Source organism: Tinamus guttatus, unplaced genomic scaffold, assembly GCF_059628265.1.
Source record: "Tinamus guttatus ecotype Peru unplaced genomic scaffold, ASM5962826v1 Tinamus_guttatus_pri_ptg000139l, whole genome shotgun sequence".
Classification (NCBI taxonomy): domain Eukaryota; kingdom Metazoa; phylum Chordata; class Aves; order Tinamiformes; family Tinamidae; genus Tinamus; species Tinamus guttatus.
In genome coordinates, this window is record NW_028288673.1 from 571,206 (window position 1) to 587,964 (window position 16,759).

Consider the following 16,759-nt stretch of genomic DNA (forward strand, 5'->3'; position numbering starts at 1 on the left):
GAAGGACAACGGGGAGAAGGAGGAGGAAGATCAGGAGAAGTGATGTTGCTAGGACTGTGAGATTCTTGGAAGGGCAGGGCATTTCTTCAGTACTCTTCCCAAACACCATGAAACTAAAGTTTGAGTACTTGTACAAGGCTCCCCAACAAACCGTTTTGCCGAGTGACTACTGCTCTCCCCTTTTTGCTGTGCAGGAGAGACACTTGCCTTCAGGTAGAAGCTTGGGCTTGATCCTGAGCTAAGGAGACTCACCCCCAAAACCAACCTTTCTTTCATTTGCATGGAGGAAAAGCCAAATGACTCTCTTCACAACAGGGCTTGAGGGCTGTTTTGCTGGGGAGAGCTGGGCGTTCAGGTTACTCCTGATGGACATCCCCGAAGAAGGTAACACACACCTTCAAAGTCATACTGCTGTCTTCCTCACAGCCTAATTGCTTGCTCCTCCCTGCAAGCAACCCTGAACCCATCTCTGCTCTAAAATAGACTTAGTGACCGAGACCATTTTCACCTGCATGTGGAGGAGTTCCATTGCTTGTGGCTAAGATTCTGGCCCTTCTTTCCCTGCAATGTCCTCTGAGAACTGTCCCAGGACTGTCTCTGGGGACTCACCTCGTGCTTGTTTGGCTGTGTTTTGTGCCTTGTTTTGGCTGATCTCAGGTGATCTTCCTTCTCACATTAATACTGTGTACACAGATCATTAGTAATTGCATACCAGGCCATTTCAGGCCCCTCATCTTTTCCAGGGGCTCTTAGTTGATTGACAGTTCCCAGCTCCACAGGGGTATCAGAACGTTGTTTCTGGGCACCAAGAAATAAAGTGGCAATGACGCCTGCAGCTTGGGACTGATACATGAGTGTGAACATTGTTGGGTGAGCAAAGATGGAGACACATAGGCAGCCTTAGCAATAAGGCTAGAGCAAAGCCTGCCAGAGCAGACAATCTGAATGTGAGTGTTCTTAGTGCAGGATGATGCAATAGGCAATTGCAGCAGAAGAGAGACACTTGAACTTCACAGGGGAGAAGGGGAGAAAGATTTCATGAAGTCCCCTTCTTCCCAGTGACATAACTTTACTGCTTAGTTGCTTTTGCTGTGTTGCCTTGTTGCAAAAAAGATCTACCCTTTGATGCTCTTCTTGCTCAAGCAAGGACTTGATCAAGAAAGATGTCTTTTTGTGGCTGTGAAACACAGGCAGCAGAGGGGAATGACAGACATTTTAGTGAGAGCCAAGATGAGCGTTACTTACGTCTTCCCTGGGCTTCTGGCCCTCTTTCCCCATTGGTCTGCTGTGAAGAGACACTGGGGACACCTGCAGAGGAGTCCACCCTTCTTTCTTGTATTGGGGAAAGTCCTCCTTTATGGTTGACATGTGGCCCTGCTTCTGAAGTGATGTCCTTTGCATGGCATCTCTGAGCTATCTTGGGTGACTGTCCTCCTCCCAGCTTTGCTGTGAATTGTGTTTTGTTTTGGCTGGTGTCTGCAAAAAGCAAGGCCAAGCACTCTCGTAAGTCCTTAGCCACAGCCACCTGCTGTGCAGCACCTTTTTTGGTGGCCCCAGAAGGTACCCTACCACAGAGGGCATGGCCTATGGCAGGCGTTCCCTGCAGAGGTGATTGTTGTTCATTCTCAGCATGGGAAGACCATTTTTTCCCTTGTGGGGCAAAAGGGCAGGGGAAGAGTGTGACTGGCCCGCTTCAGTTTCTACGTTCAGCTTGTACATCTGAGCCTTCCATTGGAAATGGAGAGCAGTGCAGTGCAGCAGAGCATAACCAGCCTGACACCAAAGATGCGTCTTACTGAAGAGATGAAGTCCAGCATCATGTAGGCTATGTTTTCTGCTATTGGCAATTCAGGACAGCTGTGGGTATCCACCTGAGGGGGACAGGGCTCCAATGGCCACATTTTCCTCTGGTATAGAAATTCCCGCTCTAAAGTACCCACCTTGAGGCAAGATACTCTTCCAATTGAAATGAGATCCAGAATACTCACGCAGACGCTCGTAGCGTTTTACTTTTTCTTTGACACTATGGAATTGATGCTCCTGCCCATCTGGACCTTATGTCACATAGGAAGACAAAAGGGAAGACAAAAGAAGAAACTTCATCAGGTTGTTTCCCTTTCCCTCCCGTCCTGTATAAAGGTCTTTTGCCTTCAAAAAACTCAAGGTTTTGCTCCCAGACTGGACACTGCTCCTTATCCTACCCAAACCACCTTCAAATGTTCTCCTAAGTCCCTAGTGAGATATACAGCTTTACCTGTCCTTATCCATGGGGAGAGTCACTTCCTCAGCCTTCTCCTCACCTCATTGCAACCCACCAGTTGTCTGCTCAAATCCCTCCCTTCTTCATGCCACCCTCATGAGAGCCTTCCACCATGCACTTGTTTGTTCCCAAAGAACTCATATGAATGTTTCTAGGCTTGGAAGTATCTTGTCTGTGCCTCTTTCCTCTCATGACCTGCATAGCTCTGCACTCAACCAAACGGGATCCCTGGCAGGCAAGCTGACAGCAGGAATGTTGGGAGAGTTCTAGCAAAAGGTGTGTGGGGGTGTGCACTTTATGCCTAGATTCCAGGTGCATTTTTTACGGTGAAGAGAGGAAGGCAAGATATTGCTCCCTTTTCCATGAGTGATGAAGCACTTAGAATCATAGAATCATTGTGGTTGTAAAATAAAGTCACATTGAACACAAGTCACAAGTGAACATTGTCAGGGATGGTGACTCCACCACCTTCCCGGGCAGCCTGTTCCAATGCTTCACCACTCTTTCTGTGTAGAACTTTTTCTACATATATAACCTGAACCTCCCCTAGCACAACTTGAGACTATTTCCTCTTGTCCTATTGGTAGCTATTTTGGAGAAATACTTTGGAGAAGAGACCTTCTTTCCAGTAGTTGTACAGAGCAATAAGGTCTCTGCTGAGTCTCCTCTTCTCCAGACTAAATAATCCCAGCTCCCTCCGCTCTTCATAAGATCTGTCCTCCAGCTCCTTGACCAACTTCGTTGTCCATCTCTGGACACACTCCAGAGCCTCAATGTCTTTCTTGTAGTGAGGGGACCCAAACTGAACACAGTATTTGAGGTGCAGCCTCACCAGTGCCATGTACAGGGGGATGATCATTTCCCTGGTCCTGCTGGCTACACTGTTCCTGATACAAGTGTGACAAATGTGCTCCTTCCCCAGCTCATCCTGACTTCTCACACATAGCCCTATTCAAGTGTTAACTGCCACATTATCTGATCCTGGTAGTTGCCTCCCTGAATTCTTCCCCCACTCAGACATTAACTATCAATAACAGTCCTGATGGCTGCATCCTCATGGGGAAATAAGGCTAATTGTGAGTACACCAGCCAACAGTCATTTCTGAATTGAGAGAATGACTGTAAGTCAGTCATCTTATCCCACAAATATGGGGTCAGCCCAAGAGCCCATTGAGCTGTCTTCGCATGGCAGCGGGCTGCACACCAGGATCTCCCCATGAGCAGGGATGCCTCTCAAGGATACTCCTAAGGGCTGAGAGATCCTTCCCACTACAGATTTGTGATAAGTGACTATAGCACGCTTCTCTTTCTGAAATTGTAAACTTTACTTTGTAACTGTGCACAAATCGCTTAGTCATAAACTACTGACCATGTCTGGGTCTAGGTTTGGATCCAGTTGCACCCAGACTCCTCTCATGAGTTTGGAAAGCAAGTGGGTCCAGTCTGAAGGGTGGTCCAGTCAAGGGTGTCCTTGATTCTGTATGTATCTTGAACCTCCATGCAGTAAATAAGTGACCTTGCCATAGAATCTCACAAGACCATTGTCATCATCAATAAAACCTATTGTTATTTCTTTCCCACTAGTGAAGTGCCTTGAATCACTCACCCCCACCACCACTCATTCCGTGATAACAAGTCAGGAGGCCATTGATCTTCTTGGCTCCCTTGGCACACAGCTGGTTCATGTTCAGTCGCCTGTTGACCAACACCCCCAGATCCTTTTCTACCACACAGCTCTCCAGCCACTCTGCCCCAAGCCAGTAGCACTGCATGGGGTTGTTGTGACCAAAGTGCAGGACCTAGCACTTGGCCTTGTTGAACCTCACGCAGTTGGCCACAGCCCACTGATCCAGTCTGTCCAGATCTTCCCTACCCTCAAGCAGATCTACTCTTCCTCTCAGCTTGGTGTCATTTACAAATTTGATGAGGGCGCACACAATCTCCTCATCCAGATCACTGACAAAGATATTAAAGAGGACTGTCCCCAACACTGACCTGTGGGAAACAGGAAACACCACTCGTGACTGCTCTCCAGCTGCATTTAACTCCATTCAGCACCACTCTCTGGGCCCGGCCATCCAGCCAGTTTTTCACCCAGGGAAGAGTACACCTGTGTAAGCCATGAGCTGCCAACTTCTGCAGGAGAAGGCAGTGGGAGACTGTGTCCAAGGCCGTACTGAAGTCAAAGCAGACCACGTCCAAAAGACCATTTCTTTCAGTCTCATCAGAATGATGAGGAGAGAAGGTGTGTAACACAGGGGAAATGGGCAGAACGGACCCCAGGATGTAGAGGCAGCACTGCTGATACATGTCCTCTGTCAGCATTATTTACCTCTTCCCGGCTTTCCTGTTTGCCCTGTTTGGATGCTCTGGGAAGTACTGGCCTGATTTCTACCGAAATGGTGGCAGTGATATTTGACTAGGCCTGCAGATTTGTCTGATGGGGCAGTAGAGGTAGACATAAAAGATAAATGGAGCCATTACTTTTGTGAGTGGAAAGTTCTTTCTTATGCGACACTGGTGACATGTTAAATTTTTGGCTGGTGGGGCTTCAGGTTGCCTCGGATGTACATCTCTTAAGAAGGTAGCATTCATTCTGAAGGCTATGTTGTGGAGAGTAGAGGGAAGGAGGTTTTTGTAGACTAAAAAGGGACAACACATAAGAGAAGGAGGACTCATTTCTGACCCTCAATCCATGGACTAGTTACCTTCCATAACCTCCTGATTCAGTCATTATAGAATATCTACTCTCATTCTAAGGCCAACAAAGGCAGACACTCCACTCTTACCACATTGCTGAGACATGTCCTCAGGTGTTCTGCTTTCCTTGGCTTTTCTCTCCGAGCTCGGTCTGCAATGCAAGGCCAAATGTTAGCACTGTCGTAGGAGTGATGTTTCCTTCTGGCTCACTGGCTCGTAACACAGAGTACAAACCAGGCCCACTTCTCCCAATAGGAGTTGTCTTGTGTATACCCAAGTAAGGAATGGAAGACAATGAGTACAGTGCAATCCAATGGATTTAGGATTGGCCACTCTCCTATCATGAGCGACACCTTGGCTCCAGTGTAGTTAACTCCCTGCCATAAAAAGTGTGTTTATGCCTCTGTGTGCGTGCATCTCTGTTAATGTGGGGAGGCATTTCAAAAGAATGTTCCCAATGCCTCAGCTTTGGAAAGAAATCTAGTCCCAGAAGGCAATCCAATCCCAGAGTAGATGCTTAAGAAACTTCACAGGATGGCACAATGTGAATGTGCCATGTGTGCATGGAAGCAAACACTTCAGGGCATATCAATGAAAAGGCAGCTCTAAAAGTGCTTCAAGTGTGCTGAAGAACAACTCTGGGAAGAGTGGCGAGGGCTGAGCAGAAAGGAGCAGTCAAGGAAGTCACATTAACCACAGGGAAAAAGAGAAAGAATGAAGAGAGGCCTCCAAAAACCTGTATCTGACTCAAGATGGTCTAAGCACATCTTTGCTGGCTACATGCAAACAAGAAGGTGAAGGTAGACATGTGTAGATCACCTCAACCTAGGACGCTGATCTGCCAACGGTGTGCAAGGATGGAGGTAGTGCCGCTCCTTGAGTTTTGGGATTGAATTCCAACTAGAACCTCTACCCCAGAGTGAAGAGAAGCATGTGCTGGCATGTGATGTGCCACTCTCCACTATGACTGAATTTCTTTTGTCCATGATGTGTCTCCTAACAAATTGATCTTGTGAAGTAATAGCAGGGGAAACAAAAGTAACTACACATCTCCAGGATGATTTTTACTTGCAGCAGAATGAGATGGAGCTATGAATCCCAAAGAATGAAAGGCAATAGAGGGAGAAATGCAAATACATACCTTAGGAGAAGGCACTTGCCATCCTGTCTGTCCAGAGCAGAGCTGCGTCTCACTCGCAGCACAGAACTATGAGCAGGCAGTGTTCAGGGTCATTGGACTTTACTCAGTTCCAGGAAACAGTGCTGCACATGAAAGACGAGGCTGAGCCTTTAGTACACCACTGTTCCCTGACTGGCTGAAGGATTTGTAGCATTCTGGGAGTGTCCTGGAAATAATTTCTGTTCCCAGAAATCACACTTGCTTTTCCCCTCCTTCTTGATGGAGTGAAAGGCAGGCACAGATTAGAGCTTTGTGCAATCCTGAGAGCAGTGATTAGGGAGGAGCAAGGCTCTGCTCTGCAAGTGAAGGGCAGTTGGGTGCTGAGCATGATATCAGGGCAGGCAGAGGCAGTGGCTGCATGAAGATGATCAGACTGGGACATCAAGCAAAGGTTTGTGGGTGTAATTGAGCAAGGAACATGATCTGATGCTGGCACATCTCCAATCAAGGGTGAGGACCTGTGCTGCAAGGCAGTTGAAGAGTGAAGCAATGCAAGCTCATGGAGGCTGCTCCTCTCTTTTGTGTAAGTGGTCCAAAGTGGGTGAAGCCTCTCAAGCAGCTGTCTCTGCAGAGTAAGCTGAACCCCAGGAAGCAGAGCTTGTGCTTGATTGAGTTGGTGCATTAACTGTGTGATTCTCCCAAGGGGAGAATGGATGTGTGTGTGACTGATTGTATGTGCAGGGCCTCACATTTTGACATTGGACTGTAGCTGGAAAGCTGTGGCTTATGCATAAGCTACAGTTGGGTGAAAATTATGTCAGCTGACATCCTGACTGGTCTGGAGTGTACCTAATGATTGCTTCTTGAGCTGGGGAAGCATCAGGTGACTGGTACATTTCTTCTTTCCCTTCTGTGAAGAAAAGATAGAGCAGCTTAAATCTGGTGTATATGTGGTTTTGCTGCACTGTGTAGTGAAAGCAGTTAATGTTGGTGTATTTGAGGTAGACTCCCTCCTTTTCTTTGGAAGGTTTTGTATTGAGGAATGATCCTGTTAAACCTGAGACTGTGACCATTGGTGGGCACATGAGTGAGGCATCTAAAGATGTTGTTCCTGATCAAAGTGGGTTTCAGCAAGGATTCACCAAGGGGCAGTTATGTTTAACCAACCTGATAGCCTTGTATGATGGGATAACTGGATGGATGGATGAGGGGAGAGCAGTGAATGTTGTCTCTCTTGCTTCAGCAAGGCTTTCGACATTGTCTCCTATAACATCCTCAGCTCAGGAAGTGTGGGTTAGATGAGTGGACAGTGAAGTGGATCGAGAACTGGTTGGATGGCAGAGCCCAAAGGGTGGTGATCAATGAGGCCAAGTGTAGTTAGAGGCCTGTGGCCAGTGGTGTCCCGCAGGGGTCAGTACTGGGTCCAGTGCTGTTCAACTGGTTTATGAATGACTTGGATGAGGGACTGAGTGCACCCTGGGCAAGTTTGCAGATGATAGCAAACGAGGTGGAATGACTGACAGCCCAAAGGGCTGTTCTGCCCTTCAGAGGGACCTGGACAGGTTGGAGAGCTGGGCAGAGAGGAACCTCATGAGATTCAACAATGACGAGTCGAAGATCCTGCACCTGGGGAGGAATAACCCCAGGCACCAGTACAGATTAGGGGTTGACCTGCTGGAAAGCTTGTCTGTGGAGAGGGATTTGAGAGCTGTGGTAGCCCTCTGGTAGCACCATGAGGCAGCAATGTGCCCCTTGTGGCTAAGAAGGCCAATAAGATCCTGGCCTGCATTAGGAGGAGTGTTGCCAGCAGGTTGATGGAAGATGATCCTGCCCTTCTACTCAGCTCTGGTGAGGCCGCACCTGAAGTATTGTGTGCAGTTCTGGGCTCCCCAATAGAAGAGCTATGTGGAACTTCTAAAGAGGCTTCAGCATAGAGCGACAAAGATGATTAAGGGACTAGATGATCTCTAGGGGTTCCTTCCAACCTCCACCATTCTGTGGGTCTGTGATTCTGTTATCTGTAATGATCATTTCTGAACTGCCACCTCCTGCTTTTGACAATAGTCTCTCTTATCTTGGTACATAGGAGGCACAGAGTCAGTAAATATGGGCCTCTGGCTATCCTGAAATGGTTCCGGCCATCAACTCGTAGAGGTTAGGAATTCTATAATTGCCCACCTGTAGCTGCTGCCCAAGGATCTGCTTCTGCAGAGGAATTCTCTCCAGCACCATCCTCAGCAGAGGATGAGTTACCTGCTGGAGCTATTGCCTCTTCTGGTGCACTCTGGAAGGATTCCACATAACTGAGCAAAGGAATTACGGTGGTTATGCTTGCCTAATTTCAGGAATGGGACCCAGCAGTATTTTCAGACACAAAATGCATCCACAGAGTCTGAGGACTAAATGCAAAGGAGTAAATGTGAAGTTCACAGGAGAGCGAACTGAATTATGAGCTTCAATTCCTAAGCAAGAGTGAAACCCAGCTCATCCCAGAGGATGCAGCTTTGAAAAAGAGACACAAACCAGAGACACTACTCTTTTGGCAACTGGTGAGAAGACATTTCAGTGTCCCAGAGCAGGGGTCTTGGAAGCTACCATATAGAGCAGAGAGATGCCTTACTCCCCTCTGAAAAACTGTAGGAAAGGTAGTATATTAAACATGAAGGGCCCTGCAGCAACCACAAGGGTTGCCTGGAAGAGTAAAAAGCACATCTGTCCCTCAAAATTGCATCTCTAAATCTTCCATTTGGATATGTCTGCCAGAGGCTTTTTTTTTAATGTAGTAACTTAGAAGAGAGGATAATTTCTCTAGGAACCACCAATAGAGTATTTTTGGTAGAATACAGGAACACTTGGGTACTCAAGGATCTCAGGGGGAAGATCAAGGCAGGTTTCAAAGTTCAATCTCAGGTACTTGCTTGAAAGGCAGAATTTAGAGCTGAGTGGGCCTAGAGACAGTGAGTCACTATAGAGAGGGAAACATTGTGGTAGGCCAATCCTGCCTCCTTTACAAATATAAACTGATCTCTTTGTGCATTAAAAATATAATCAAGTTTTGAGCAAGACTGTCACAAGAGTCCTTCAGTATTGAAACAGAGCTGAAAGGTATTCAGGTGTAAATAAAGTACCTTGACCATGCAAGGATATGACCATGTAAGGATATGCACAGGGATATATTTCAGTTACGACAGAGTCAGAGAGAATTAAATGGTTGACTTTAGTTTAATGACACAAAACTTCCAAAGATTACAGGAAAAATCTTTCTCTATGAAAATAAATTTTAAAAAAATGATATTTTTCATCAGCCATTTACTGCGTACAGGTTAGGCATATACTGGGGGCTCCATAAGAGTACACTATTCATCATTCATCAAATCGCTGGACTATTTTCAGGGGGTGAGCGTCATGCTTAGCAGAAATGGAGCCTGTTGAGAAGAAGGGAAAGAACTTCCCTTTGTGGCTGTTGTCCCCACCAAGGGAGAAAGTGTACACAACTGTTTCCTTCTGGACATTAAAGAATGACAACTTCTTGGCTGTGGTGTCCAGGAAGATCCCAATCCTTGTGAGTTTCCCACTCACAGCCAAGCGGATCCAAGGCTCTGTGCGGGCCCAATAGTCTCGCCCATCCACTAACCCTATGACCCAGAAACCCTTCTGTGGGGACAGAGTAAGTGTGCCTTTGAGAGTCACAGGCTCCCGGGCAATGCCCACTTCCCAGTTCTTTTTCTCTCCAACATCGACTTCCCAATAGCGTTTCCCAGATGTGTATCCTTCTTTTGCCAAAACAAAGAGGTGGGAGTCAAATCTCTTCTCTGTCCTGGGCACATTTCTGATTTTCCCAGTATCTTCCACACTCTTGCCATCTTGAGACACTTTCAGCCTTGGATGAGCCGTGTCAGCATCCAGGGTGACATCAACTGCAACAATCAAGCAATTCCTTAATTAGCAAAAGTCATGAGGTCTGCAGAAGCCAGAGGCTTTTTTTGCTTTTACTTAGTAGGAAAAAAAAAAAGAGGAAAAGGAGAGAATCATGCCAGAGTTTTTTGTCATGAAACCATAGTTTCTATGAAACCATAGGAAGTACAATAGAACAAAAAAAGGAGAGACCATTGGCAAGACATTTATCTCTTCAGGCAGATGCAAGCCACCTGGGAATCAATGCAGATACTCATATCCATAATTCATAACATCATAGAATGCTAAAATTTGGACGGGACCTCTAGAGGTCATCTAGTCCAACCCCTCTGCACACGCAGGGGCAGCTGGAGCACGTGGCACAGGACTGCGTCCAAGCACGTTTTGAAGATCTCCAGAGAAGCAGACTCCACAACCTCTCTTGGCAACTTGTTCCTCTTGGCAACCTGTTCCAATAATTGTCCATAAGAAAGATGAAAACACAGATTCAAGATTTGCAGCATGTTTGCAAAAAAGCTCATAACCTGGAAAAGAAGCTAGCATGAATGATGTTCGTGGGAATCAGAATTCTGTATATGCTGATATAAATGGTGTATGAGAAGATTTCCAGGTTGTAGGTCATGGTACAAACAGAACAGTCATAGGGAACCTGAAAAAAGCATTCAAGATCCTGCCGAAGTGGTGAGTTCTCCTGTCTACCTGCCCAATACCAATGTGACCAAATATTGAAATGACTGAGCTGTGAAGCTCATGACTTCATTTGAATTTTGTTTGCAATAATGCCATAACCCTACCTGCTCAAATGATTTCTCTCTTTCTTTCAATGTGACCTGCTAGGCTGCAATGGGTATAGAATGAGCAATGATCTCCCCTAGCTCAGATCTCTGATCTAAAGCTAAAGTAGTTGCCCATCTAGAGGAGAAAGATCAAGACTGGATATTTATGCAAAAATTCCCAAGAGTCTAAAAACAGAATGGGAGACAGGCTGAAATAGCTAACTCAGGAAACTCCCTGTCCTTTGCTAAAGAGAGCAAGAGTTCTGGCCATGCTTGAATAAGAAAAAAAGTGATCAAACTATGATTATTGTTCTCTGAATTGATTGGACAGCGTGTGTTTTCCAGAGCTGCATGTAATCTCTAAGGACTCACACTCACCATATGTTTTATACTTACCTGAGTAATGCTGCATTTTGGCAAACTCTGTGGGGAAAAGAATAAAGCAGGCAATGAGTAGATCCGTCAAGGAGTCCTGTTCTCAATTGCATTAACAAACAACCCGTCCCATACAGCCTGTCCATAGAGACTGTGCTCTTCTGCAGAAATGTGTTTGTTCCATAAGCAGGTAAGAACATTAAAAGCTTTGAATATCTCCAGAGGACATTCCACAACCTCTCTGGGGAACCTGTTCCAGTGCTCTGTTCCAGTCACCGGCAAGAAATATTTTTCTTCATATTCAGACGGAACTTCCTGTGTTTCAGTTTGTGGCCATTGCCTCTTATCACTAGGCACCACTTAAAAAGTCTGGATCCATCCTTTTGATACCCTCCCTATAGGAATTTGTATACATCGATGGAATCTCCTCTAAGCTTTCTCTTTTCCACACTGAACAGGCCCAAACAGCTCAGCCTCTCCCCGTAGCAGAGATGGTCCAATCCCATAATCATCTTTGTAGTACCATACTGGACTCTCTGCAATAGCTCCATGTCCCATGGCTTGGTCTTTTAGCATAGTCTCTAACCCATCCTAAATTGGAGGAATGTCTGAAGAGAAGAGGTCATGGTGAATACTGTGAGAGTGGGGATGAGCTATGCAGGCTCTGACAAATATCTGACACTGCAAATGAATGTGGTTTCTGTTTCTGGGGGAGGGATGGAACCCACGGACTAGCTGTTGGGGAAAACGAACCAGGACGAAACTGGCGAGACAACATAAAATTTTGTACCGTATTTAGAGCTAGTGGAGAGCCACAGGGAGGAGATGGAGAAGGAGCTTGAGCACCTCCGTTCACCTCCTCCTCTTGGAGATGGCAGTGGGGAGGAAGGCCAAGGAGCCACCCTGTAGACAAGGGCTTGTGATTCTCCGCTGCTTGCAAGGTCACGCAGAGCAGCAGCTCAGAGGTTGTTTTCATAGCACACCTGACTGTCTCTGGGGAGTTGAAGGCCCAGCTTATGATTTCTCTGCTCACCTAGTTTGCTCTGCAGCTCGGCCATTCTGTTGTCAGTCGTGTACTCCTGGACTGCATTCTTCTCTCTGAGGTACAAGAAATCCAGCTCTGCTGTGGCGTGCTGGTGGTCATGCTGCAGGGATGCCTGCATGCTCTCCAAAGATCTCTGCACAGCTTGAACTTCTTGGGAGAGTTTCTGGAAGGCGGAGGTGCTGATTTCTTCCTTTGAAGCAGGTGATGAATGGTTAGCTGCCTCCACATGTCTCTGTAAAGTGGCCAGTTTCTCAGTCAGAATACACTCCAGCTTGTAAATGGTTTCCAGGGTCATTGTGGTGTTTCTTTCCAGTGCCTTTCCTGAGGAAGAAGAGAGGTATCATTGGGACTCTGAGGTGCCCTTCCTTAATGTAGGGCCACATCTCTCTAATGGGGAGGGTCTCTTTTCCAGGCATAGTAAAAATAACTCCTCTCTCACTTGAGCAGCTCAAAGAAATTAATTCATAGGATTTTTGCAGTATTGCATGGGCAGAAATGTGTTTGTTCTCTAAGTAGGAAAGCACACTAGAATCTCCTCTGTTATCCTGCAAAGGGGGACAGTCCGCGGGACACAGGATGGTTTTTTCTTCTACTACGGTCTTGAACTAAACCCGAAACCAAGGGAGGAATACCTGAAGGGAAGAGGTCATGGTGAATGCCAGGACAGAAGAGATGGACTGTGCAGCCTCCCAGATCTTCCAACACTGTAAACAATGTTTGTTTGTGTTACTGGTGGGGAGGGAATGCACTGAATATGTGTTACTGGTGGGAAGGCAATGCACTGACTAACTGCTTGGTAGGACAAAGAAGGATGAAAGTGGTAATATGCATTTTCAAGACTGTGTGCCTTACAAAGCATCCTGATTGGATGCAAAATAAGGCAAGTTGAAAAGGCAGTGAAAGGACAGGAGGTGTTAGAAAGTAGACTGTGAAAATCTAATATAGAGACAGGCTGGAAATTGTTAAAAATTTGATTCCTAAACACATTGTTTAGATTTGGGGACAGTCAGCTCTGTCAGAATCTGTGTGTTCCACTTCCCTACAAAAGAGTATCCCAGCAAAGAAGTTATCAGCTCATGGGCACATTTAAAAGAGGAATAAGATTTGGGCCAGACTTTGAATCCTGTTATCAAAGTTGTCAAAGGACTAAGAAAGGTGTAAAGTATCTCACAGGTGCAGGACAAATCATGGCAAAATAGCATGGATGGGAGAAACGTCCTTGCTTGTGTCCTCTACTTTTGTTTGGCATGATCATTACCTGAGATGAGTTCCCTACAGAAGGCCATTGTCGCTGTGGGAGGTGATCAGAGAAGGGAGTAAAGGAAGTAGGAGGTGTTGGAGGACATTCCTGAGTTCAGAGGCACATATCTGTCCTATAGCAGGCTATATCAGCTACCTCCTCCCATAGGCATTGCTACCTCCTAGAGTCCAAGGGCCTCTGCACTGGCCAAGAAAAAGCAGATAACTTACCACGTCCATATTTTTCCCTGGATTTCTTTGTCTTGATTTTGCTGGCTGAGGGAAAGATGGAGAAAGAGCACAGGCCCTGTCATGCTGCCTGAATGTGCCACAAAGGGATGCCAGTCCAGCCAGGGACTAGAAATCGCCTTGTTCCCCTGCTGCACGAGGATTGCTAAGTCTTTGAGGGAGAATACCTGCTGTCCCTGCTGAAGATGACCAGAGAAAGGGAGAGAAGGAAGCAGGATATTTTGGGGACATGGCTGAGCTCAGAGGGAGACGTCTGCCCTATGGTGTCCATGCTACAGATTACCTTCCATGGAGAAGGGATGAAGAGGGCGCTTGGGCGCCTGTTCTCACCTACTTCTCCTGAAGATGGCAAAGGGGAGGAATGGCCAAGGAGACACCGTGTAGAGAAGGACTTATCATTTTCCATTGCTTGTGAGAACATACAGAGAAGCAGCTCAGAGCATGTTGTGGCTATAGTGCGCCCTTCTGTCTTTGGGGAGATGAAGGCCCCGCTCACAATATCCATACTCACCTAGCTTTTTCTCCAGCTCTGCCAAGTAACTGTTGGACCAGGACCCCTGGTCCGCTTTCTCCACTTTGAACATTATGCCCTGCAGCTCTGCTGCAAAGTGCTGGTGGTAATGCTGCATGGATGCCTGCATGCTCTCCAAAGATCTCTGCACAGCTCGAACTTCTTGGGAGATGTTCTGGAGGGTTGGAGTGGAAGTGCTGGTGGCTTCCTGTGGAGCAAGTGCTGCAATGTTGGCTGCTTCCCCATGTCTCTGGAAGGGGGCCAGTTTCTCACTCAGGATCCTTTCCACCTTCTCCTGAATGACTTCCAGGGCCTTTGTAGTGGTGTTCTCCACTGCCTTTCCTTAGGAGAATAAGAGTGTCACTGGGGTGTCCTTCATTCAAGCATGACCACATCTCTCTAAAATGGAGAGTCCCCTTTCTATGATTACTAAAAATAACCCCTCTCTCACTTGAGCAGCTGCAGGACCTGCTTTATGAGATCACTGTACTGTGCAACAAGCAGATTTATGAACTGGTCCTTCCACGTGAATCAGCATTTTTTTGACCGATATGCTACTGGGAGGATGGAAAGCACACCAGGTGTGACTGGAAATACCTCTCCCTGTGGAAGAGCAGTGGGACTTCCCAAAGGCCTGGACTCAGACTCCCTCCCTTACAGCCCCAGCTCAGCTATGTTCACTTCTTAAACTTGGCCAAATCTTGCAAGGGGACAGGCAATGGACAAGGAACAACAGCATAACACAGAAGTATGTCAGCTGTTTTTTGTGCCACAAAGGCATGCTAGTCCAGTTAGTAGGTAGAAACCACCTCTTCACATGGGTTGCTTGGTGTGTGGGGAAGAATCTCTGCTCTCCATGCTGCAGGTGACCAGAGAAAGGTGAGAAGGAAGCAGAATATTCTATGGGACATGTCTGAGCTCAGAGGGAGATGACTGTCCTATAGTGGGTTGTTAGGGAGTGTAAGTTACAGACTCCCTTCAAAAGGGAGAGGATGGAGAGGGAGATGGGACACCTGTGCTCACCTCATCTGCTGGAGACAGCAGTGGGGAGGCTGGCCAAGGAGCCACCTTTTAGGGAGGGACTTGCCATTCTCCACTGTTTGCAAGAGCATGCAGAGAAGCGTCTCAGAGCGTGTTGGCTATAGCACACCCTTCTGCCTCTGGGGAGATGAAGACCCAGCTAGCCATGTCCATGCTCACCTAATTTCTTCTCCAGCTCTGTTACACTTTTCTTAAACCAGGAGACCAGGTCCTGGTCTGTTTTCTCCAGTTTGGACATTATGTCCTCAGGCAATGCTGCAGAGTGCTGGCAGTCACGCTGCATGTGCACCTTCATGATCTCCAAAGATCTCTGCAGAGATTGAACTTCTTGGGAGAGGATCTGGATGGTGGAAGTCAATGTGCTGTTTGGTTCTTCTGAAGGGGATGCTGCACGGTGATCAGCTTCCACATGGCTCTGTAAGGTGTCCAGTTTCTCACTCAGAATCCTCTCCACCTTCTCCTGAAGGGCTTCAAGGGCTCTCTCCACTGTTTCTCCTGAGGAGGAAGAAATCATCACTGGCACCCTGGGCTATCCTTACTTCAGGTGAGACCGTGTCTTTCTAATGGGGAGCATCTCCTTGTGAGGCATACTGAAAGTAATCCCTCTCTCACTTGAGTACCTCAACGGATCTGCTTCAGGAGCTCTCTGTAGTATGAAATGGGCAGATCTGTGAAGTGGTTGTTGCCAGGGAATCTTCACTGTTGTGGCAAATATGCTATAGGGAGGAAGGAAAGCACACAAGGTGTGATTGGGAAGTCTTCAACCCGTGGAAGAGCTGAGGGTCTTCCCAACATCCTGGACTCAGACTCCTTCTTTTACAGCCCTGGCCCAGCTAACTGTGTAACTCAGGCTTGGCCAGGTCCCCTTGTCCTTCCTTTTAATCAGGGACCAAAATCATAAGCAGCCAATAAAACACAGCACTATGTCTACTCATCTCTCTAGATTTCTTTGCCCTGAAGGGCATTCAGGAAGGATGGAGAAAGAAGTTACCATAAAAAAAGGGAACATGATATTTTGGGGAACATGCCTGAGCTCTGAGGCAGATATCTGACCTATATCAGGCTGGTGGAGAGCCCACAATTACAGACTGCCTTTCACAGAGGATGGATGGAGAGTGAGCTTAGGCACCTGTGCTCACCTCCTCCTCCTGGAGACTATGGCCAAGGAGCCACCTTGCAGAGATGAGTTGTGACTATAGCACACTCCTCTGTCTTTGTGGAGGGAAAGGCCCAGCTCACAGTGCTCCTGCTAACCTAGTTTTCTCTCCAGCTCGGCCAAATCGCGCTCGGTCCAGGACTCCTGAGCTGCTTTCTCCACTTTGGACATTATGCCTGTCAACTGTGCTGCAGAGGTTTGGCGGTGAAGGTACAAGGATATCTTCATGCCCTCGGAAGATCTCTTCAGAGCCAAAATTTCTTGGGATAGATGTTGGAGCGTGGAAGTCCAGCTGAGGATCCATTCTTCTGGAGGGGGTGCAGCGTAGCTTGTCACTCCCACATGGCTTTGGGAGGTTTCCAGAGTCCTTGT

General features: G+C 47.1%; 1 protein-coding gene across 1 annotated transcript in view; it reads right to left on the bottom strand.

The window, feature by feature from the left end:
• LOC104564525 (uncharacterized) overlaps nt 1-16,558 on the bottom strand; it is a 45,732-nt gene extending 29,174 nt beyond the window's left edge. Inside the window, exons 1-5 of the mRNA XM_088521931.1 lie at nt 16,486-16,558; nt 15,391-15,726; nt 14,191-14,532; nt 12,180-12,512; nt 11,168-11,194 (exon numbers count right to left, since the gene is read on the bottom strand). Coding sequence (XP_088378057.1) covers nt 11,168-11,194; nt 12,180-12,512; nt 14,191-14,532; nt 15,391-15,726; nt 16,486-16,558 — 1,111 coding nt within the window. The remainder of the gene's footprint in view (nt 1-11,167; nt 11,195-12,179; nt 12,513-14,190; nt 14,533-15,390; nt 15,727-16,485) is intronic.
• Between the last annotated feature and the right edge of the window lie 201 nt (nt 16,559-16,759).